The sequence below is a fragment of the Sarcophilus harrisii genome, chromosome 4 (assembly GCF_902635505.1).
Source record: "Sarcophilus harrisii chromosome 4, mSarHar1.11, whole genome shotgun sequence".
Lineage (NCBI taxonomy): Eukaryota > Metazoa > Chordata > Mammalia > Dasyuromorphia > Dasyuridae > Sarcophilus > Sarcophilus harrisii.
In genome coordinates this window covers 183,547,780-183,573,784 of record NC_045429.1, presented here as the reverse complement: position 1 = coordinate 183,573,784, position 26,005 = coordinate 183,547,780, and the positions used below count along the sequence as shown (strand labels likewise).

Below are 26,005 nucleotides of genomic sequence, written 5' to 3'. Positions count from 1 at the left end.
TTAAGATTTTTCCCCCCTCCAGGCCCTCCCTTACCATTGAAAAAGCAAGCAATTTAATATTCTGACTTAAACTTTTGACTGTGTTGATTAAGTCTTTATTTTAAAATCTGTATTATACCAGGAAAGAGTCAGATGTCTTCAGTAGTTTCCAAACTTCAAGTTTTCAAACTTTCAAACTTTCAACTTCCATACTTAGACTTATCATCATACTTAAGATCATCAAATTGATAGGCAACACAATGGGGAGACTATTTTGGCTAATTTAATTGCACTAGTGTGCCATCCTATATTTTATTGGAATTCTAAAATACCTAGCACAGCAACAGGCATCTAATATAGTTGTGCAATAATTGATTATTTGGTTATTTGAAGACATTATTCTGTGTTTTCTTAAGTTGGCCATTTGTTTTGTTTTTTCTTTTTCACCTGAATTTTGAAAGCATATTCTATTTCCCAGTAGCCTCTGTTCACATTTTTAGGAGATGCAATTTCCTTAATGGCAAATTTTTGTTTTTGTTTGTCTTTGTGTCCCTGGTACCTAGTTCATAATAGTGCTTAATAAATGTTCATTGACTTATACTGAATTCCTGCTGTTGAAATTCTACTGTATCATCATTCAACAAGATAGGAACATAGAAGGAATAGTATTGCCAATTACTACTCCTTTCATCTTGGGCAAACCATTTGCTCAGTTTCCTCTTTGTAAAATGAGACTGATTATACTTCAAAGGGTTGCTCTCTGAGAAGTGCTTGATAAACAATGAAGTGCTATATATTATCTAGTAATTGTCATTGCATAGGATTTCATGGTGAGAAAGAAATAAAATGTTTCTCTATTCATAATATTGTAGTGTTGCCAAGCTGGCTCTAAATTGTTTACTTTTAGTTGCCACTGTTACTATCCCCCTAAAAATGGATAAATATACTGCTCCTTCCTTAGTTCATTTAAATTTAAGAAACAGTATTACACAAGACAAATAATAGAATTCAGGGTGGGTTTTTTTTAAAATAATTTATATATTGTATCCAGTTATTTTCAATAAATTCACTGGAAATTTCACTCCTTTTCATTGTCATATAGGAATGATTTTACAGATATTTTTGATATTGTGATTTCAAATGCTTTGAAGCCTGGTTTCTTCTCCCATCAACCAAATAAGAGACTATTTCAAACACTTGGTAAGTCTAATTCAAATATTGCTGGTTTAAAATTGTGCTTCTTAATATTGTAAATCCAATTCAAAGTAAGAAAATTGTAGTAGCAAAGATTATTATTCAGAAGTTGTTTCATAGAATATTATCATCTGAATAAAGACCAACAGTCTTTAGAAGAAGGCCAGAGTTAAGATTGGAGAGAGGGAAAAAATTCTGAAATAGCGTAATGATCACACACAATTTTTCTATTAAGATGTGGCCATTTTAGATTGATAAGTGGAATGCTACTTATTCAATCCACTTATATTTAGCAGTCATCTAGTCCTATACATTGTTATATTTTTCATCTTTTTATTCCCCTTGTACAATCTCAGAGCTCACATTCTAACAGTGAATAGATAAACTATGACATTATTATGATATGAGATCATATGTAATAGAGATTAAGGAGACACTTGGATAAGACATTCTAGAGAAACAGACATTCAGTAAATGTTATTGGTGGTAATGGTCTCCCATTGAAAAGCATTTTTAAAAGTCAGGACCAACCCAGAATTTATTCTCTTCATTTACATTTGTCTTTTTAAGTTGATTGTGAATTAAAAGTAGTAGTTGTTGCATAGTTGACCAAGATTCTATAGCAATGAATAGACTTATTACATTAACTTTCTATTTTGTTGCATAGGTTTTTTATTTTTATTTAATTTTAATTTTATGAAATGAAAAAAGCATTTCCATAATATAGCATAATAAAAAAAGATGAATTGCACATAAAACTTCAAATACATTATGTATAACATTATTTCTTTTAAATATATCATGTAATTATCATGTAAGTTTCTTTTTTTCCCCTTTTTTTCTTCCTCTTACCCCTCTCCTAGAGATGACTACCATTACACATACACACATATGAACATATACATATATATATACAATATTTCAGTACATACTTCTACTTATCAGCTCTTTTTCAGCAGATAAGTGTCTTCCTTCATGTCATTTATAGTTGATTTGAGTAATTATAATAGTCAAAAAAACTTATTTGCTCTAAGTTCTTTAAAAAAAAAAAAAAAGCTTTTTATTTTCAAAATATATGCAAATAGTTTTCAACATTCACCTTTGCAAAACCTTGTGTTCCAAATTTTTCTCCCTTCCTTCCTCCCATCCCTTATCCTATATATGTTAAACATGTATAATTCTTCTATACATATTTCCACATTTATCATGCTACATTAAAAAAATCAGAACAAAAAGGGAAAAAAACGAGAAAGAAAAAAAAGTAGGCAAACAACAACAACAAAATTGAAAATACTATAATGTAATCCACATTCAGTCCCCACAGTCCTCTCCCTGGATGCATATGACTCTCTCCATCACAAGTCTATTAGAATTAGCCTGAATCGCCTCATTGTTGAAAAGAGCCACATCCATCAAACTTGATCATCACATAATCTCATTGTTGCTGTGTACAATGTTCTCTTGTTTCTACTCACTTCACTTAACATGAGTTCGTGTAAGTCTCTCCGAGCCTTTCTGAAATCAACCTGCTGATTATTTTTGTAGAACAATTGTTTATAGAACAATGTTATTCCATAACATTGATATACCATAATTTATTCAATCATTTCCCAATTAACTGATGGGCCTCCACTCAGTTACTAGTTCCTTGCCACTACAAAAAGAGCTGTTACATTTTTGTACATTTGGGTCTTTTTCCTTTTTTTTTTTTTTTTTTTTTATCTCTTTTGGGATACAGGCCCAGCAGAGACACTGCTGGATCAAAGCATATGCACAATTCTATAGCCCTTTGGGCATAGTTCCAAATTTCTCTCTAGAATAGTTGGATTAATTCAAAACTCCACCAACAATGTATGTGTCCCAGTTTTCCTGCATTCCCTCCAACATTTATCATTATCTTTTCCTGTCATTTTAGCCAATCTGAGAGGTGCATAGTGGTCCCTCAGAGTTGTTTTAATTTTTATTTCTCTAATCAACAGTGATTTAGAATTTTTTTTCATATGAATACAAAAAGTTTTAATTTTTTTCATCTGAAAATTGTCTGTTCATATCCTTTGACCATTTATCGATTGGATAATGGCTTGTATTAAATTAAATAGTCAATTCTCTATATGTTTTAGAAATAAAGCCTATAACAGGAGTGTTGGATGTAAAAAATTTTTTTCCAGTTTTCTTCTTTGTTTCTAATCCTGTCTGCATTGGTTTTGTTTGTACAAAAGCTTTTTAACTTAATATATTCAAAATTATCCATATTGCATTTCATAATACACTCTAGTTCTTCTTTGGCCATAAACTCCTTCCTTTTCTAAGCCTGAGAGGTGCACTATCTAATTTACTTTTAGTGTCACTTTTTATGTCTAAATCATGAGCCCATTTCAATCCTTTATTGGTATAGGATGTTAGATGTTGGTCACTGTCTAGTTTCTGCCATACTATTCTCCAGTTTTCCCAGCAATTTTTATCAAATAGTGAGTTCCTGTCCCAGAAGCTGGGGTCTTTGGGTTTATCAAACACTAGATTACTATAGTCATTGACTATTGTGTCTTATGCACCTAATCCATTCCAATGATCAAGTACTCTATTTCTTAGCTAGTACCAAATGATTTTGATATCCACTATCTTAAAATATAGTTTTAGATGTGGTACAGCTAGACCACCTTCATTTGCATTTTTTTTCATTCCTTTGAAATTCTTGACTTTCTGTTATTCCAGATTAACTCTGTTATTAGTGCTGTAAAATAATTTCTTGGCAATTTGATTGATATATCTTATCTACAGTTATTTTAAATGGAATTTCTCTTTGTATCTCTTGCTGCTGGACTTTGTTGGTAATATAGAAAAATTCTGATGATTTATTTGGATTCATTTTGTATCCTGCAATTTTGCTAAATTTATTAATTATTTCTGGTAGTTTTTAGTTGATTTTCTAAGTATACCCTCATATTATCTGCAAAGTGGGATAATTTTGTTTCCTCATTACCAACTCTAATTCTTTTAATTTCTTTTTGTTCTCTTATTGCTAATGCAAATATTTCTAAGTTGTTCTTTAAACAATATTGCTGTTACTGTATACAACGTTCTCTTGGTGCTGCATATTTTGCTCATTATTTCATGCAAATCTGGCCCTGTTTTTCTAAGATCATCAATCTCATGATTTCTTACAGTTAAATAGTATTGTATCACAATCATGCCACTACTTGTTCATTAGCTTTCAGAGAATTTCTCACTTATTAGAGATAAAACAATTACTGATTCTTTAGCATAAATATTTAAATTATGTAAGATACAACTTCTAATAGCAGACCTGCAGATAGTATCCTAGCTATGGAAAATCCACCTTTCAATAAAGAGTTCAGGTACATATTAATCATTATACATGAGTGGAAAGGATGTCAATTCCCTTTATAGAATTATCACACATACCCCTTTCCAGCTGATAGCACACAGGATCATAGATCTAAAGCTAGAAGAAATATGAGAGGTCATCTAATCCAGTTCCCTTACTTTACAGATATGAAACTAAGTGGAAAGTAAAGGGGTTTGCTTAGTGTCCCACAAGCAAGATTGAACCCAGGTCCTCTGACTTGCAGATGATGGGAAAAATATAACTCTGAAGAGATTTAATTTTAATAGTAAATATAAGAAGAGGGTGGAGAGGGAAGGAGCAAACTGTTCCCTAAAGCTATTCAGCTAGGTCTAACATAAGAATAATTGGAGTAGAAGAAACCAGTAATTCACAGGAGAGGCAGTAATATGTATGGCAATACACAAATGTGTAGAGTATGGGTAATAAATGAAGTGAAGTGTTTTTCTCTATGTCTCTCTTCTTTCTTTTTGAAATAATATTGAGACAAGAAAATTACTATTTAGTCATATATGAGCTTAGCATGTTCATGTTCTTGGCTAGAGATTATAATTTACTTTTTGCAAGTAAGCAATAGAAATTTAATCAAATGAGCAATATATTCTGTATTTCTTTTAGAAAAGTAATTTTGGTAAGTGAAACTAAATTTATCTTTAAAAACAAATTTTCATAAATATATATATTTTGAATCTTACTAAGTTTTTTTATATTTGATATTCAGTCTGTTCCACATGATCATATAATATTTTCTTATCTCATTAGAATGTTTTCTCAAAAAATAAAAGAACTGAATACATTTCTCCTAAAAAAAATTACTTGCTTTTCAAAATAATTTGCCATGTAACACCTCATTTATCAATGTGTCAGAGAATGTTCTATTACATGTAAGTGAATTTTTCAGATAGTTAACATAGCATCAAGAACCTAAAACTTTCCTTTTTAAATCACTAATTATTATTAAATTTTTTTCCAAAATGTATTATAAATTTCCTTGCTATCTGAAATAGAATAGGGTGGATCTAATTCCAAGATGACCATGGTTTATTGTTTAATAAAATTACATAATAGAATAATGTGCCCATCATTTTATTATTCCATAATATATTTTTTCTCTTCAGCAGGACTAGGATATGTAGGGAAAAAAAGACTTTTTATTTGTATATTAAATGGTCCCAAACTGCTGTGCTTTGCTCATTTTTTCTCCTTTTTAATTTTTGTCTCCTTTCTCAATGAGTATAACTTTCTAGTAGCATCCATATTCTCTTTTATTTTTGTTTTCAATCATTTGTTTGGGAAGCAAAATAATCAAGCTTGTTAGAACTTGTTTAAAAATTTTTAAAAATTATAATCTATGAGATCCTGAAGCCTTTGAGCTTTATGTTACCTATCTTGGTTTCTTAAAGCCTTGTCCAGATTCAAAGCTGTATTTTTAAGGCTTTAAAGTAATCAAAAACCTGAATGTAAATAGGCTATTCCTGTATTTAATATGATAAAAAAAAAAAAGAAAGAAAGAAAAAAAACCCACCAAATTTTCAGAGCCAAAATGGAACTTTCCCTTTCTCCCCCCCACCCCACCCCAATTCTTGTCTGGATCTATCACAATGAGAGCATTGTTTAATGCTGAGAAAACTTACCCTTATAAGACATTAGGTCAGATAATTTTGGAAAAATCTACCAGTACAGGAGAAGCATTTCCTTCTTACTTTTGACCCTAATGAGTAGCAGACTATTTGTCTTTCCTTATGTTGTAGTGGTGTAAGAATGCCAGTATTTTTCAAATCCAGCCATTGGGTATTACAGAGGAATGTTTACTCAAGGGCATTTAACCACTGAAAATAATATATTTTAGTTGCTGTTTGTCTGCAGTTTAAAACATGTATCAAAGAGGAGTTCTATGCCCTCTAGTGACTGGGCAAAGGGCCAACAAATATTTGCCTAAACTTGCTCAGAGGTAGCTGACTGCTGGACAGAGGAAATCATCAGCTGTTTGCCACCACCTAAGAAGAAGTTAATCATGTTTTCTACAATTTAGCCCTGTGAACCAGAGAAAGTTTGAACTGTCTATTCACAGCAATTTTGTAATATTTTTCACTTGAGAAGGATTTCTGTATTTTCAGTTGTTTGTGTTAAGTTGTGCCCCAGGAGTAATCCAAAGCAATATGTAATGCCCAGGGCCTGTGACATTGTATGTGCTTCTCTCTTTCCAGTCCATCCCCTTAAAAACACACACACACACACACACACACACACACACACACACACACACACACAAAGATGAAATCAGTTTAAGTGTACCTTGAGATCGTAAATTGTGAAGTTCCCATTCCTCATTCCTATAGGATACTGTCTCTCCAACAAAGAGTAATCTGGATCCAGCAATTCCTTTCTCATTCCCACCTTAGAGCTTTTGTCCAAGACATCTTCTACCCTTGAGTTTTCCCAGTGGTACTACCAGCAAGGAACTGACACTGTATTAAAGGAGAGAATTTGGAATTGGTGGAAGATAAATATTAAGGGATTCCCTTCCTCAGCTATCCCCTCTAAACTGACTATAGGCAAAGGCAGACTTAGAAACTAAAGGGCAAAAAAGTTATCAAACTGTGCATACCCTTTGATCCAAAAGTGTTTCTACTGGGCTTATACCCCAAGGAGATACTAAAGAAGGGAAAGGGACCAGTATGTGCCAAAATGTTTGTGGCAGCCCTGTTTGTAGTGGCTAGAAGCTGGAAACTGAGTGGATGCCCATCAATTGGAGAATGGTTGGGTAAATTGTGGTATATGAATGTTATGGAATATTATTGTTCTGTAAAAAATGACCAGCAGGATGAATACAGAGAGGCTTGGAGAGAATTACATGAACTGATGCTAAGTGAAATGAGCAGAACCAAGAAATCATTATATACATCAACAACGATACTGTATGAAGATGTAATCTGATGGAAGTGGATTTCTTTGACAAAAAGACCTAATTCTGTTTCAATTGATCAATGATGGACAGAAGCAGCTACACCCAAAGAAAAAACACTGGGAAATGAATGTAAACTGCTTGCATTTTTGTTTTTCTTCCCGGGTTATTTTTACTTTCTGAATCCAATTCTCCCTGTGCAACAAGAAAACTGTTTGGATCTGCACACATACATTGTATCTAGGATATACTAGGACATATTCAACATATATAGGACTGCTTGCCATAGGGGGAGGGGGTGGAGGGTGGGAGGGAAAAATCAGAACAGAAGTGAGTGCAAGGGATAATGTTGTAAAAAAAAAATTACCCTGGCATGGATTCTGTCAATAAAAAGTTACTATAATTAAAAAAAAAAGAAAAAGAAAGAAACTAAAGGGCAGAAAATCAAACCTGACATTAAAGAAATGTAAACAGTTAAAGGTACATATTCCCAAAACCAATCCAGTTTCTATAGGAGGCTAAACTATCATTTCCCAAGTGAGAAAAGAGTAGGAAATCCTGTATTACTCTTCTTCCCTAGAGTTCTTTGTCTTGTGGTTCATTCTCCACTTTGATAAAGTTAATCTTCATTTAGTTCTTCTTATATGATATGATAAAGGAGAGATATAGACCCATTCTATTCCAGGGTCATCCTGTGATGCCTCAGTCCTCTTCCTTCCAAGGATGGTTACAGTGGCATTGAGAGACTCAATTCTTAATGTTCATATTAAGAACAATCAAGCATTTCCTAAAACCTAGAAGAAATAGACTTTCCTTGCTTGGTCCCACACAATCCCATCGTAACTATCCCATCAAACTAACGGACATCCATGGCCTGCGGAAGGATCTAAAGAGCTGACAAAATAGGGATATTATTCTAGAGGAAATCCTAGTATCTTTTTTTCTGAGTTTACCTAAGTGAAGGAGAAAGGGAAGATGGAGAAAAGAATTATTCATTTGTAGAACATGAAAGAAAAGTGCTAAATCTGGCTTATATAACTACAGAATGAGAAGCTAGATCTAGCCCTCATCTTGTCTCTACATTTATTTACTTACAGATTCAACAAAATCTAAGTTTTCTAATGAGAGTCAACAGCAGTAAATTATAATAGCCCAATGCTCTCTTTAATATTAAATGTTGTTTTTCAGTTAAAATTAAAAAACTCTTAAAAGCTTCTGAAGTGTAGTGTTCTGCTTTTCAGAACAATCTAGAATAAAATGGGACCTATGTTTGTTTCTCTAGAAGAACAAATTATGAAGGACATATGCATGTTTTAGAGAAAGCAATAAAAATGAAGAATAAATATTTTAGGACTAGACCACCAAACGTTTGATGATGAATTTACATTTTATTTTTCGAGACCTAAAGGTGACTAGAATTTAAACATAGTGCTTCTTATATAATCTTTGTGGTAAGGTATGGTATCCCTGGATCCTTGAGTTGGAAATCCCTCCAAGGGATAAAGTGGTAGGGATAGAAGGAAAAGCAGTTAATCAAATATGGTAGCAGTATCTAACTAAAAGTAAGTTTCTAATACCTCTGTGTAGATCTTGAATATAGGCTGAGAGTCAACATGTAACTTCCTGGAACCCTCCATTTCTCTCCTGTCAATGGCCCTACATAATAGTTCTTTTAGAGGTGAAGTTCCTATTTCTTGTTTACTTGTGGTTGGAGAGACATTGTGCCACATTGGATCTCATATATTAATAGAGTTCCCCCTCCCCAGGGAAAATTTTTTTCTAATTAAATAAATATAAACCAAATTTGTTGGAATAGAAATTCTAGGTCCAATATTCCTAGTCTTTATACTAACTTTTATGGAATGATTTTTATTACAATGTAGTTTTATGGGAGAACAAGGTGCATCCTCTTTTGATAAGATGACATTCCAGGCGATAATAATACACATTTCAACAGGAATTTAAAATTTACAAAGCGCTTTCGTCACAACTCTGAGCTAGGCAAAAAGAAGATCAGATGGGGGTCATCCTGTCCCATGCCCCAATGTCGGAGAAGAGCAGTACATCATCACCCATTTTCCTAATCTGATCCAGGCAGGAAAAGCTGAGGAGCACTCCTTGGTTCCTCCCTTCTCCAGAGATCTGACAGATAAACTATCTATTGCTCTCCTAATTTGTTTATAGCATCACTTTTTATGTCTAAATCATATATCCATTTTGATGTTGGAAATAGTGAATCTGGCTTAAAAATAATAATGTTCATTATCTCTAAGGGGTGCTGTTGGTAGGCAGAAACTAGGAATCTGGTAGAAACTTACTCATCAGCTTCTCACTGAATAATACAAAAATAGAGAAACAAACCAACCATCTAGGAACAAACTATTCCCAATCCCTGCTTCCCTTTTCCTTATTCTTATCCATCTGAAATCTGCCCCATTCATGTCTCATTGAGATCCTGTGTGTCTTCTGGAATTCCTATTTCATAGTCCTTAAAACTTCTTTTTCTCTTGTATCTTTTTTTAATTACACTCTTTCCATTTGTTTGCCCACCCTGAGACCTCCTTGAGACCTAGGCCGTGCAGGCTGGAGTCGTACCACTCCCAAACCCACCCCTGACACAACAGTTCCAGATGAAGAATTATGGTTATTGTCACAAGAGATCTGCCAAATGTGTTTTTCTTTCTTTTGGGAAGGGGGAGAATGAGACAGTTGTTGTTAAGTGATTGCTCAGGATCACACAGGTAGTAAGTATTAAGTGTCTGAGGTCAAATTTGAACTCAGGTCCTACTGACTGCAGGACTGGTGCTCTTCACCATCTAGCTGCCCCATTTTCTTGACATTGTGAGGTCAACATTGAACTGTAGACTGTTGATCATCCATCCCTCACTCTCACTATGTAATCATTAGCATCATATCTTTTTAATGTATTTATTTGATGGCATCTTTTATATATTTCTTTGTGATTGCTTGTAAAAACTGCTTGCATACAAAATTTGCTCATGCCCATCAATCAATGCTTCATTACCCTCTGAGTAATACTGTTTTATAATATATTAGCCCCTTTTATTTATTTTTAATCTCATTTTAGTAGTATATTATTTTTCCAATTACATGTAAAGATGGTTTTCATTATTGATTTTTGTAAAGTTTTGAGTTCCATTTTTTTTTCCATTCTCCCTCCCGTACTTCCCCTTTTCCAGCACAGCAAGCAATCTGATGTGGGCCATACAGGTACAATCATTTTAACATATTTCCAAAACAAAAAAGCAACAAAAAGTGAAAATTAATTTGCTTCAATCCACATTCAGTCTTCATTACTTTCTCTGGATGCACATGACATTTTCCATTCCATATCTATTGGAATTGTCTTGGATCACTGTATTGCCGAGAAGAACTAAATCTATCACAGTTGATTATCATATAATTTTGCTGTTATTATGTACTATGTTTTCTTGGTTCTGCACACTTCCATCAGCATCAGTTCATGTAAGTCTTTCCAGACTTTTCTGAAATTAGGCTGCCCATTATTTCTTATAGAATAATAGTATTCCATTAATTTAATTGGGGAATGGCTGAATAAGTTATTGTATACAAATGTTATGGAATATTATTGTTCTATAAGAAACAGCGAACAGGATGATTTCAGAGAGGTCTGGAGAGACTTACATGAACTGATGCTAAGTGAACTGATTAGAACCAAGAGAACATTGTACATAGCCATTTCCCAATTGATGAGCATCCACTCAATTTCCAATTCCTTGACACCACAAAAAGAGCTGCTACAAACATTTATATATATGTGGGTTTTTTTCTTTCTTTTATGACCTCTTTGGAATACAGACCCAGTAGAGGCACTGCTGGATCAAAGTATATGCACAGTATGTATGTATGTATATATATATATATATGCCCTTTGGGGCATAGTTCCAAATCGCACTCCAAAATGGATGAATCAGTTTAGAACTCCACCAAGAATGCATTAGTGTTCCAGTTTTCCCACATTCTCTCTAATATTTATCATTATTTTTTCTTGCATCTTAGCCAATTTGTTAGATTATGAGGTGGTACCTCAGTTGTTTTAATTTGCATTTCTCTAATTAATAGTGATTTAGAGCATTTTTATGTGACTATAAATGACTTTAATTTCTCCATCTGAAAATTGTCTTCATATTCTTTGACTATTTATCAATTGGGGAATGACTTTGTAGTCTTATAAATTTGGTTCAGTTCTCTTTTTTTTTTTTTTTCGAGTAATGAGGCCTTTATCAGAAACACTTCCTATAAAAATTATTTCCCAACTTTCTGCTTCTCTTCTAATCTTAGCTTCATTGACTTTTTTGTGCAAAAATTTTTGAATTTAACTTAATTGCATTTCATAATGTTCTCTATTTCTTATTTAGTCATAAATTCCTTCCTTCTCCAGAGATCTGAAAGGTAAACTGTCTCTTGTTCTTCTAATTTGTTTATGGCATCACTGTTTATGTGTAAATTATATATCCATTTCAACCTTAAGATCAGCTCCTTTTAGAAGAAGGAGGAGAAGAAAAGGAAGAGGAGAAGCAATTTATAGCAATTAAAGGAACCTCTTAATTTTACAAACAGCTTGCTCTCCTCCTGTTTATTTCTAGGTCTAGCTCATTGTTCATGTGCATTTTTTATCTTGGGCGGGGGAGGAGGGGTATAGAACTATGAATATCATAGTTTTGATGGTATGTGTTGTTTATACTCCATTTGGTTTTCCTCCATAGCATGATAATAGATCTTATTTAGGAGGTTCTGCATTATTTGAGGGCATAATCAGTATAATATCATTTATTAGCAAGAGCATTTAGTATTCCACATCCATAGGAAATCTGTCTTCAACTTGAATTTCTCACTGGACCTCCTCCATTAATGTCACAAGCCTTTGTGAAGCATAAATCTTAGTGTTTTATATCTCATTTGATATTAATGCTGTAGAGGATTATTGCATAAAATTATCTCTGCCTATATCTTTCTTATTTATTTTTAATAGTATTTTTTCTAATACATGCAAAGATTGTTTTCAGCTTTCATCTTTGCAAAACTTTGTGTTCAAATTTTTCTCCCTATTCTTTTCGCTTCCCCTCTCCAAGACAACAAGCAATCCAATATAGGTTAAACGTGCAATTCTTCTAAACTTAATTCTATATTTGTCCTTATGCCTATATCTTTCAATGTATCTTATATCATTATTTCATATCCATAGAAATGTCTCATTGAAAGAGAACCATTAAGGGAAAATTTTGCTCAACTGCATCTAATGGTTTTTGGAGGTTTTTTAAGACAACAGATAATATGCATAGCAGGAGCTTATATTTTCTGCAACTTTCAATCAATTCTAAAATTGTAAATAGTTGGCCTATTATGGAATGTCACCTGAAAAAGTCAGTCTTTTCCTACTGATATTCTTAAAGCTTTCAGAAATTGGTATTCACCTCCACGCCAGTGTTACATACTGGTATGGGATTTTGTGAGGAAGTACATATTTACATATGAGAAGTTTTCCCTTTGTAGTACCACCAATATCCCTATCATCCAAGATCCAAACTTTCAAAATTGTCTTTATCTCCTCCCTTTCTTCATTCCTATCTGAGATTCATGCCAAATCACAAAATCATAAGGTGTGGAAGCAGAAAGAAGGTAGGTTGGGACTCTTGCGGATTATCTCATTATCCAAACACCAAATTAGTAGTGGGGAAAAATAATCCCCACTACAACTCTAAACATGCTAGTACACATTATATATGATTATCCAATTTCTGTTTGAAGACTTCCAGTGAAGAAGAATCTACTAATTCCTGAGACAATCCATTCTGGTTTTGAATTGTTAGACAAAACCAGACAATCCCTGGTTTTGGATTGTTAATTATTAGGAAGTTTTGCTAAAATTATGCCTATGTTGTAATTTTCATTGATTGACTTTTGGCAAATAGAGTACAATTAAACTGTCTTCTGTGTGACAGCTCTGCAGACTTAGAGACAGCTATCATGTGTTGCCTTCACCTCTCTTCATCAGTCAACAAACAAACATCTATTAAGCACCTTCTATGGCTAGCCACTAAGCTAGCCACTGGAAATAAAAAAAGAATAAAATAACTTCTACTCTTGGGGAGCTTATACTCTATCATGGATCTTACATTATCTAGCAAAACATCCATGGTTCCTTCAGGTGATAGCTTGGATTCAGAATTCTTCCAACTATTTTGATTATTCTCTGATGAGTATTTTCCAGCTTAATAATGCCTTTCTTCAAGTGTGATATCCAGTCACCTATTTCTATCAAATCTGACTGAAATAAGTTCATATATTATTCTGCTTCTCCCACCCTACTATTAAAATGTCATTTCAAGACCTGATTACCTGATGCTTTACTCTCTCAATCTGCTTCCTCATTTCTAAATTCTTAGAGCACCAAGTCAATCTAAGTACTCTTGCCAGGTTAATCTTCCTTCAGCACTATGTTCCTGATATCATTTCCATGCTCATGATTTCTTGATGTTTTGGATCTAAACTATTATGTCCCCCTTTTTAAGGCCTTTTCTATCCTGACCCTACCCTGCCTATTTAGCCTCATTCCCCACTGTTCTCCAAATCAAAAGTCATGCTTATTCCTTCCTCTTTGCCTCTCTTCTTTCTATAGGCATTCCTTTTCCACATTTCTCCCCACTTTCTCAATAACTGTTAACCTAACGTGCCGTCTGTCCCTGTCTAAATGTTCCCTGTTCTTCAAGATCTAGCTCATATTCCTTTCCTTCTTGAAGCCTTCCCTAGCAAGTTCTCATTGATAGAAGGTAAACTCTTTGAATGTAGACAGTGATTTTTTTTTTACTTTATATCTCCAGCATTTAATATAGATTTCTTTCTCTCTCTCTCTCTCTCTCTCTCTCTCTCTCTATATATATATATATATATATATAATGTGTGTGTGTATGTGTGTGTATACATATATATTTCTGTAGAACTTAACAATCCATATTACACATTCTAGCACCTAATTTATTCCATTTTAATGGCTTATCATTTGTAGCTATTTGGTAGGTAATTATTTGTTAGTGTTCTTTTTCCAATTTGATCATAAATCCTTTGTCATTGGAGATGGGAGGATATAACAAGAAAGCCAACATGCTGCTCCTTTCTGCTTCCACAGCATCTGATACAAAGCTAAATGCATAACTAGTACTCTAATATTTGTTGATTGAATGCAATGCTATCTCAAAAAGTTCATGAAAGAGTCAATAAGGTTCTTTAGTCATCATATTATTTTTGGTTTTGTGTTATAAATTTAAAGTGTTTTTCCTTCATTATGCTTTAGAATGAAGATGGTTTTGTGTATAATGGAAGCTACCATTAATCTCAGAATCAGAACATCAGAACTAGGGTTGACCCAAGAGGCATACATCTTTCTATATTATAATATAATGATATTAATGATTATAATAAAATGATAATAATAACAATAACAACTAACATTCATATAGTGCTTACTATATACCAAGCACTATACCAAATAAAAACTGGACAGTTATTATTACATTTGATCCTCACAATAACCTTGGGAGATAGGTTTCTATTTATTATCCTCAGCATTTTCAGATGAGAAAATGGAAACAAATAAATTAACTGGCTCAGGGTCACACAGCTAGTAAATATCTAAGGCTGGGTTTCAATTCAAGTCTTCCTCACTCCATCCCTGACACTATATCCACTGCTCTATGTACCTGCCAACTACAGCATTCCCTCTACGATGGAAAATGCCTTAAAAATTACATTATAGACAAATTTGCAAAATTATCTTTAACATTCCTAATAAATCAGATATACTTTTTTGTAAATAGTATTTTCTTTTTTCCAATTATATGTAAAGATAGTTTTCAACATTAATTTTTATAGCATCTTTTTTCTTCCTTCCTAAGATGGCAAGCAATCTGATATAGGCCATACATATGAAATCATGTAAATATATTTTTACATTATTCATGTTGTAAAAGAAGAAATAATAAAAGGGAGGAGCCACCAAAAAAATGAAAATAGTGTGCTTCAATTTATATTCATAGTTCACAGTGCTTTCTCTAGATATGGATTTCCATCATGAATCTTTTAAAATTGTCGGGAATTGTTGTATTATTGAAAAGAGCTAAATTGGTCATACTTGATTATCCACAGTGTTTTGTTAATGTGTACAGCATTCTCCTGATTCTGGCTTTACTGAGCATCAGTTCATTTAAGTCTTTCCAGATTTTTCGGAAATGTGTCTATCCATCATTTCTTAGAGCACAGTATTTCATCACATTCATATATCAAAACTTGTTCAGCCATTCCCCAATTAATGGGAATTGTCTCAATTTCTCATTCTTTGCTACCACAAAAAGAGCTGCTTTAAATATTTTTCTAGATGTAGGTTCTTTTCCCTTTTTTTATAGTTTCTTTGGGCTACAGATCTAATAGTGGTCATTGTCTTTCCTTCTCATAGAGGACCATGAAATCAGGAAGGTGATTTGCAAGTGAATTGGATTTAAGTAAGGGAAGTCTGTGCAAAGTTACCAGCTTCACTGTCTCCTCCAGAGCCATCTGGATCCAGTGGCAAAATATAGATCAGGATGACTGGAGATCTGTCCCTCTTCCTCCCCATCCCCCCGCCACCACACACACACACACACACACACACACACACACACACACAATCTTCAATAATAGTTAGTAGTTTAGTAGTGGTATTGCTGGATCGAAGGCTATGCAGTTTTATAGCGCTTTGGGCATAGTTCCAAATTGCTTTCCAGAATGATTAGATCATTTCATAACTCCACCAAGAATGCATTAGTGTCCCAGTTTTCCCACATCCCTCCAACATTTTATCATTACCTTTCCTGTAATCTGAGAAGTGTAAGGTCTACTGTATTTCAGAGTTCTTTTAATTTGCATTTCTCTACTCTGTAGTTCAGCATTTTTTTTTCATATGACTGTAGATAGCTTTAATTTCTTCATCTACAAGCTGTTCATATCCTTTGACCATTTATCAGCTGGAGGAAGACTTGAATTCTCAATTTTATGAATTCTCATAAAATTGATTCAATTCACTAGATAATTAAGAAATAAAGCCTTTATCAGAAACACTTCTGTAAAATTTGTTCCCCTTCTTTCTGCTTTCCTTCTAATCTTGATTGCATTTATTTTATTTGTTATTAATTTTTCATTTCATGTTCTTTCTTCTGTTTGGTCCTAAATTCTTCCCTTCTCCATGGATCTTATAGGTAAACTATTCCTTTCTCTCCTACTTTGCTTATGGTGTCACCCTTTATATCTCACTCAAGTATCCATTTTGGCCAAAAATATCTTTAAAGTAATATATTAGTAGAGGAAAAATTTGGCAAAACCAAATAATATTAAAGCACTGTGGTCAAATAGAAGCAAATTTTACTTTTGTAAATTAATTGTGAAGTAAAATTGTGAGGTATTTCTAATGTACTTTATTAATACTTTTGTACAATTTCTTGTACAAATATTTTTGTACAATAATTTGCTTTTCAGTAAGATTTGTTTGCTTTTTTCATTAAATTAGAAGTTACTTTTGAAGCAAAAAATTTGTCTATTCCATGTTAATATTACTTGAAATCCACAATTGTGTCGCTGTTTGTTTATCCAGATATATTGGTAATAATTCTTAATAGGAGAAACAGAAGTTCCTTAAAACAATTTTTAATGAGTAGTGTACTCCTATTTTTTGGCACTAGAGGGGGCCAAAGGTTTTTAAGTAAATTGTATGTTCATTGGTAAATTAGTTTATATTTGCCTTTACTTTTGAAACTAACACTAAGGGAATGTTTGCCAGCAATTTTTTTTTAATGGCTGAAAAGTTTAATATGTGTCAAAAAGCATATATTTATAGCATAATAAGAGAAGTAGCATATACATTCCTTGTCTATAAACAGTTTTCTGTCTTTCTAGGAAAGATCTGAGGATATAAAATGATTGGGAGGCCAATGAAAGGAAATATATAATTTAGTGCTAAATGATGTAATATAAGAGATTAAGGTTATATAATAATTAAGAAGCTCTGAAAATAAAAATATTGTGTCTAATCAATCAGTATTTACTAAGCACTTATTATATGCTAAGCAATGTGCTTAAATACTGGGGATACAAATTCAAAAAAGAAAGATAATCTGTGCTCTCAAAGAGCTTGTAATCTTTTTTTATATAAAGCTTTTTTTTTTCAAAATATGTTTTCAATATTCACCCCTGAAAAATCTTGTTCCTATTTTTTTGTCTCTCGCTTCCCTCCAACCCCTTCCTTAGACAGCAAGTAATCCAATATGTGTTAAACATGTGCAATTCTTCTATACATATTTCCACAATTATCATGAAAAGCTTTTAATCTAATAGAGGAAGATAACACGCAAAAGGAAACAAGGGGAAGAAAGAGAACATGATGGAGAAATCCAAAAACAATTAAGAAATAAAGAGATGGCTGGCCTGATCTTCCTTCCCAGGTGGAGGTTATTGGAGAAGCTCATCTTCTTTGCCCTCCAATCAGAGGGAAAGAGGATCCTTTTGGTGTCTGAGTAGAAAAACTGATTGAATGTTATAGGCTAATAAGATTTCTCTTTATGAAATTCTTAGGACATGATGGAGAAGAGTCAAATGATGTAAGGATGGTAGGAATATTCAAAAAAGATTTTACAGAAGAGGGTATATAAGAAACTATGTTAATGGAAGGATTTTGCCTTAATATAAGAAAAATGTCTATTTGAAAACAAGAGCTACTATTATTTATAACTGAATAACATGAGAGTCATTTCTGCTAAGAAGAGAGATGAAGTAGGGCTATCTATTCTCTTCCTTACGATTTGGCAGTTTTAGAAATACTAGCTTTGACATTAAGTCAAGAAAAATAGTGATAAAGAGATTTAAATGTCGCTTTTTATAAAACTTAAAGATGTTAAATTTAAAAAAACTAACAGACCGACCTTAAAATGAGATAATATGTGACTTCAACAGAATAGCAGGGCTTATGATAAACCTATGAAAATCTATGATAAACCTATAAAAATCATATTTCTTTACATCATTAACAATAAAACAGGAAAAATTTATACAAAGAGAAATATCATAATAATTTGGATATCTTCAGATACTCACTTCTTGAGACCTAAAAATTCAGATTTTTAGTGTCCTATGGCCCTTTTCTACCAGTCTTCTCCCTTTACTGTGAACAAAGATTTCATTAACCTGTTGTTAATGAGTCTTTTCCTATTTGGGTTGTTTCTTAGACAGCAAATGGCATGCTTCATGCAAATTATATTTGTCTTCTACTTTTAAGAAGTAGCATTATATGCATTGATTTCAGGTATATTGATGTGTCAAAGATAAATCAGCACCTAGCACATAGTGATCAGCATATCGGATACATACTACAAAGACATGAAAAATTTAATTAAAATTTTCCTGCATTCTGCTTTATTAAATGTGTTTCTCCATGTGAAGATGAGCAGGTTTCTCTCATCTGGTGCCTTTGCAGTATAGTCTGGGACAAGGCCTGTGACACTGATTGTTGTTGTCATTGTCATTGTTGTCATATAGTCCTTTCAGTTGTATCTGACTCTCCTTGACCCTGTTTGGAATTTTTTTGATTAAGATACTGGAGTGATTTTCTATTTCCTTTTCCAGCTCATTTTACAGGTGAGGAATTAAGGCCAATAGTTATGTGTCCTTTTGTTTGTAATTCAGCAAATAGCATCTGATTTTATATGGAAAAGTTCTTGAATTCTTATAAAATTTCTGTATCTCTCAATCCTTTGCAATAGATATTGTGTTCATGCTAGAGTTTGTTTCATGGAAATCTTTTTACTTATACTTGTGAGCACTGAAAAACAAAAGTTCTATGAATATGCTTTTCTTCTTAACTTTTGGGCAAAAAATGAAAACAACTTGAAGATTATTTGCCTCTCTAAAAAGAATCCATGAGTCACACTTCTGTTTAGCCACAGTATCTTTATTTCTTCTGGTAAATTTTTAAAGTCAATATTGATGGGTTCAATTCCTTCCAGGAATGAATGCCAGTTTCTTGGTAATTGAATCAGAATATTACATTTAGAATACCAACAGTTAAATATGTGCTCATAGAAGACATTGAAAAACTATGCGATTCTAAGCACTTTCTACTCTGATTTCTACCACTCTCATGCCATTTCTGCCGAAATAGGATAGGGCTACATGAGGCTAACAGTTATTCTGTACTTTTTCTGCATTCATATGTTGTGGCCATAAAATTCATCACTTATAGGATAACATATTAATAACCTCCATACTTAGCTAAGCTGGTCCTAGTAGAGAAGACACTGTTTACAAATGAAACCATATGCAAAGTTTCTAGCTGTTAGAACCTACCAAAGTTTATATTTCCTTGGCATATTCTTTGAGAAAGCATTCTCACCAACATATTGCCATTAGATATCCATAGAGTGTGTTTGAGAGAAATAATGAAGTGAATGAGAAACATATATATCTCAAAAAATGGTATATAACTAAAACAAGGGAGGGTAGTATGATGCGGTAGAAAGAACACTGGTTGAATTCAGTACTTATGTGATATTGGTTAAAATGTAATGCTTTTATTAATCTACTCATTACTGCAGCAATACATTTCTAACACTAGTATTCTTCTATATAGTTATAAATTATGCAATGCTAAGATTTCAAAACTAAATGACAAACAACATGAAGTCACACACAGATAGTGGAATAGAATAACCAAAGTGTTGTTGGCCTTATAGCTTAGAAATCCTGGTTTCAAATCCTATCTGTAACACATCTGTGACTAAGTCATTTAACTTCTCAATATTTTAGTCAATATTTAAGACTACATGTAATTGGTAAAGGGAGTTTCCTCATGTGAGATTTCCCTAAATCAGTGAAAACAGAGAAGGCCCCTTTTCCCTGTCTCTATCAAGACCCATGAAAAACACATGGTGGATATAAACAAATCATGACATATTACTAACAACAAGTGGAAAGAAACCACACAAGAGTCATTATTACAGATGCATATGACCAGAGACAGAGGTAGCCTGGTTGTGGATAGAAAATGAGAGCCAGCTGTCCAGCTTTATTTGGTTTCCCTACCTCATTCAAAGAGCCAGAGAAAGGCTTCCAGTATGTTTGTTGAATTTATGAAATGATATGGACAAGAACCGCACACAAGGATGAGAAAGAATGAAATAGCTATGTTTATACCAAAGGAGAAAGTACTCACTTTAAGGAAACCATGCAGAAAGGTCCAGGAGAGTAGGAAAGGATCTACCACAATTTTATTTAAATAAAATAAATGTATCTGAATTTTCAAGTTAAAATTACTTACACCCTAGAACTTGCCCAGGAATCAAAAAAGTCAACTGTAATTAATTTTAGAACAAGAAAAGACTAATTGTAATCTATACTTATGTATTCTCTTAATTAGAAAGGTAAAATTCTATAAATGAGAAAGCAATTTTATATTTATACCAGAAATACCAGAGCATCATTACTTAATAAGTTCACAGGAATGTGAACACTACCTTTATTTTGACATTTGGATTAAAAATAATTGATAATTAGGTTGGACTTAAGATTTATAAGAAAAATGTCTCATCTGTAGAATAAAAGTTTTAGTGGTTGATTTCTTGTTTTCTTTTTTTTTTCCTTTTTTTGCTGAGGCAATTGGGGTTAAGTGACTTGCCCAGGGTCACAAAGCTAGGAAGTGTTAAGTGTCTGAGACTCAGATTTGAACTCAGGTCATCTTGATTTCAGAGCTGGTGCTCTATCCACTGCCCCATCTAGCTGCCCCTAGTATTGATTTCTTAATTGTATAAAGCAAGAAATTAAAACCAGACTTTAGGTTCCTATGACATTGATCACCATTTTTATGTTACTATTTTGCCATGGTTTTGATTAAGATGTATTTATCACCATTAGGTCAAGCTTTCAGTGAATGAGCCAACTTGGATTAGTTTTGTGGAGTTTTTTCTTTAGAAATTCCTCTTTTGGAATTCATAAGTCTGATGAAGGGAAGAAAGAGGGAAAAATTCCAAGAGTTTGGGATATTTGTGGAGAAAGGAGAAATAAAATATAAACACAGAACTTTGCCTGTGTTTACTAATACATAAAGTATCATATTCTAGACAATTTTTGTGGTCTGGACTGTTTGTACTATACACATTTTCCAGACAGAAAAATATAAAAGAATTTCTCTAGTTGTTTATCTAGTACCCTTTTAGACTTTTAGAATCATTCCTTTTTCTTTGGTGCTAAAACTCATTATTGGATAACTGGCTGGCCACAATCAAATCATTTTCAGTGCTGTAAAATGTTTTCTTTGTCCATCAATAAATATTTTTTGAGCATCCATTATATACCCAGCACTATCCTAAATGCTGGAGATGTACATACATAAGAATCTTAACCTTCTAATAAAGGAAACAAATTCATATAAGGAGGGAGCCAAAATGGTAGAGAGTAGACAGGTCTTTGAGCTCTTCCTGGCTTCCCTTAGAGCCACTGGTTTTGAAGTGACAGAACCCACAGATGTTTGGAGTGTAACAACTTTCCAGCAGAAGATATCTTGTTTCAATTGGGCGAGACGGCCCAGCACAGGCACAGCACAGGGACCCAGGGCAAAGTGGCCTTTGTGCGCTGGAGGAATCTACTAGGAAGTTCTTAGCCAAAATATAGCAGCTGTGCTACTCTGTTCTGTTTCAGAAGCCAGTGAATCAGCAGACTAGCTGTGAGATCTCCAACATAGTTACAAAAGGCAAATAGTGAGCCCCTGAATCCCAGTATAACAGGACTTGGCTAAGCCCACTCAGCATGGGAAGGAAACCAGCAGCACCAGCCCCATGGCAGCATGAAGCTTCTGTTGCCTGTACAGGAAGCCTGGGACAATCTCCACTTTGCTCTAAGAGTAAACCTCGACTTTTAAAAATGAGCAAAAAAGCAAAAAGAGCTCTGACCATAGATAATTTTTAGGGAGACAGAGAAGAACAGACCTCAAACCCTGAGGACACTAAAGGCAAAACATCTCCAGATGAAACCCCAAAGAGTGATATGAGTAGGTCTTCATCTCACAAAGCTCTCTTAGAAGAATTCAAAAAGGATCTTAAAAGAGCATTAGAAGAAAAATGGGGAAAAGAAATAAATTTGCAGGAGAGTTTGGAAAAGCAAACACAGAAATTAAAGAAAAAGCTTTAAAAAATAGATGTAGCAAATGGGAAAAGCATATAACTCCTTACAAAATAGATTTGATTAAATGGAAAAAGAAAACAACTCTGAAAAACAGAATTTGTGAGATAAAAAAGAAATACAGTGAACAAAATATCTCATTTAAATGTTCAACTAGCCAAATGCAAAAGGAGATAAAAAAGCTAATTGAAGAAAATAATTCTAAAAATTAGAATTGAATAAATGAAAGTAAATCAGTCAAACAAAACCAAAAAAGTGGAAAAAAAATAGAAGAAAATGTAAAATATCTCATTGTTAAAACAACTGACCTGGAAAATAGATCCAGGAGAAACAATTTAAGAATTATTGGACTACCTGAAAAACTATGATGAGAAAAAGAGCCTAGACAACATCTTTCAAGAAATCATCAAGAAAAACTGCCCTGATGTCCTCGGAAAAGAGGGTAAAATAGCCATTGAAAGAATTCATCGATCATCTCCTGAAAGAGACCTCAAAATGAAAATTCCAGAGAATATCATAGCTGAATTTCAGAATTATGAGATCAAAACAACTTAAATATTGAGACACCACAATCAGGACTATCCAGGACCTAGCAGCTTCCACTTTAAAGGATTGAAGAGCCTGGAATATGATATTCCAGAGAGCAAAGCAACTTGGATTGTAACCAAGAATCAACTATCAAGCAAAATTAAGCATTATCTTGCAGGGAAAAATTCATACAACATTAACATTCAAAGTGATTAAATACAAATATGTACAAAATAATTCAGTACAAAATCTTTGGGAAGGAATATGCTAGCTATGGAAGGAACAGAAAAGGATTCGGGCAGAAGATGGTACTTGAGCAGTGTTTTCAACAAGGCAGAGAAGGATTCTGTAAAGCAAAAGCAAAGGAATGCACTGGCGAATAGCCTGTGCACAGGTATAGATACAGAGATGAAGTATTGTGAGTGAGAAGTAGAGAAAAGGCCAATTGTTTGTTTTTACAAATTTCATGAGAAGGAATAATATCTAACATGTCTCCAAGTATAGATTTGGCCAAGTTGTATAGAACTTGCAAAGCTAAATAGAGTTCACATTCTATCTTAGAGGCAATAGGAAAACTCTGGAATTGATTAAGTAAGCGAGTTCCATGGTCAGATCTGTGTTTAAAGGAAATTCCTTTGGCAGCAGTATGGAGCTTGGACTAGAGTGGTGAGAGTTTTGATGGGGGAAGACAAATAGCAAGCTGTTGCAATAATTTAGACGAGGTGATGAGGACCTCAAACAAGGTAGCTGCTGTGTGAGTAGAGGGAAGGGGAAAAGGGAATAAGCGTTTACATAGCACCTACTATGTGCCAGAAACTGTGCTAAGAATTTTACAAGAGTTGAATATATAGAATGAAGAAGAATGGATAGTCAAAAAATGTCAAGTTAAGAATCTGGAAAATAGGAAGAACGGTGTTGCCTCAATAGAAATAGGGAGATTTGATTCAATGAACCATGTAAGCCAAATTTACCATAATCCAAAAGCAATATGCTGAAGAACCAAGTGTAGTAAATTATCTTGCACTTGCACCCTAATAGGATCCAAATATATTAAAGAATCCAAACATAGTAAATATGTTTTTTCTCCTGCAAAATTATTCAAGAAAATATTGAAGCAAATGCTATTAATACTCTATTTTAATAAATTGTTTATGATTTGAATTCTATCATAATATAAAATTAATAGGGACCTAGAGAATGTGACAAAACCTTTTCATTTGAACAAAAAAAAAAATATGTTAGTCTTTTGATGGTTGATCTAAGGGAATAGTAAATGATGCTGGAGATTGAAATATCATTGTGGATTTTTTTTCTGTTTTTTTTTTTATTTTTAATGTCATTTATCTTTTCAAATATGTTCTTTTCTGTTTCCTCCCAGGAAGCCATTCCTTATAATAAAGAATAAAAAGTATAGGGGGGAAAGGGGAGAGATAAACCAATTAAAATGTTGAAAAAGCCTAGTACTTATATGCAGCATTCTATACCTATAATTTCCCACCTGTAACAAAAGAACTAAGCCATGTATATCTCTTCTTTGGGGATCAAATTTGTTATTTTAATTTCATAGGATTCAATTTTGGTTGTTCTTTGTTCTTTTTATTTATATTGATGTAATCATTGTATATATTATTTTCTTATTTCACTCTGCATAAACAACATGTATTTTCTTCTGCCACTCAGTATTCTTTGTAGTCATCATTTCTTACAAAATAATAACATACCATTGTATTCTTGTCACCAAGCTTATTTATTCATTTCCCAATCAAATGGGCATTCTTATTTCCAATTTTTGGCTACTACAAAAAAATCCTTCCTTAAATCTTATGATATGTATGGGGCTTTTCTTTTTTCCTTGATCTCCTTATGGTATATTCTTGACAATAGTATTTCTAAGTCAAAGGATATGGCATTTTAATCACTTTCTTAGTATAACTCCAATTTTCTTTCTAAAAGAACTGGACCATTTTATAGTTTCACCCACAGAACATTAAAGTGCCCATTTTTTCCACAACTGCAACATTTATTATTCCTATCTTTATCATTTTTGCCAACTTTTTTTCTGTATAAAGGGAAATTGAAGAATTTTTGCTTTGTTTTCTTAATCACTTAATCTTCCCAACAACTCTATAAGATAGCTGTTGATATTATTTCTACTTTACAAATGACGAAACTTAGATTGAGAATTTAACTGGCTTGCCCAGGGCCAAATAGCTCATAAGTATAATATGAATCAGAATGTGAATTTAGGGCTTCCTGACTCAAAGTCCACACAGTGGATACAGTGAAATCTAGATGTCCCTCTCTCATTATGTGTTTTAAAGAAATTGATTACACAATGATTACTATAAGCTTAATTTATCTTTCTCCATACTACTTATTAATTTAGATAATTGTAATTCTTTGAAAAGTACATCTATGCTATAGTTATCTCTTCCACATCACAGGGGTTAGAGATAAAACACCCTGCAAATTGGAAAATTCATGTAAAATTTTTTGAACCTTCCTTTATACCAGAGAAGTCTGAATTACCATGGTATTTTAAAAAAATAAAATATGTTGATATTATGTAATACATATATTTTATGCATGTCTAAGATTTCTAAACTTTTTCTGTCATCTATTGGCCTTCAAGTGTTATTTATGGCTTCCACAAAACTCACCAAAAAATTCCCATTTCATTTTTTATGCCAACATTTGATATATCTGAACTGCAGTGGGGAAAGCTACAAGTGTGAAAGAGATATTTATATAGCGAAAAGCAAAAAAAAAAAAGTTGGTGTAATAAAAAAGAGCACTATTCTATA

At 33.1% G+C, this 26,005-nt stretch overlaps 1 protein-coding gene across 1 annotated transcript in view; it reads left to right on the top strand.

Moving 5' to 3' along the window:
- NT5DC1 (5'-nucleotidase domain containing 1) overlaps positions 1 to 26,005 on the top strand; it is a 247,619-nt gene that overhangs the window by 149,251 nt on the left and 72,363 nt on the right. The window contains exon 8 of the mRNA XM_031964382.1: positions 1,082 to 1,179. Coding sequence (XP_031820242.1) covers positions 1,082 to 1,179 — 98 coding nt within the window. The remainder of the gene's footprint in view (positions 1 to 1,081; positions 1,180 to 26,005) is intronic.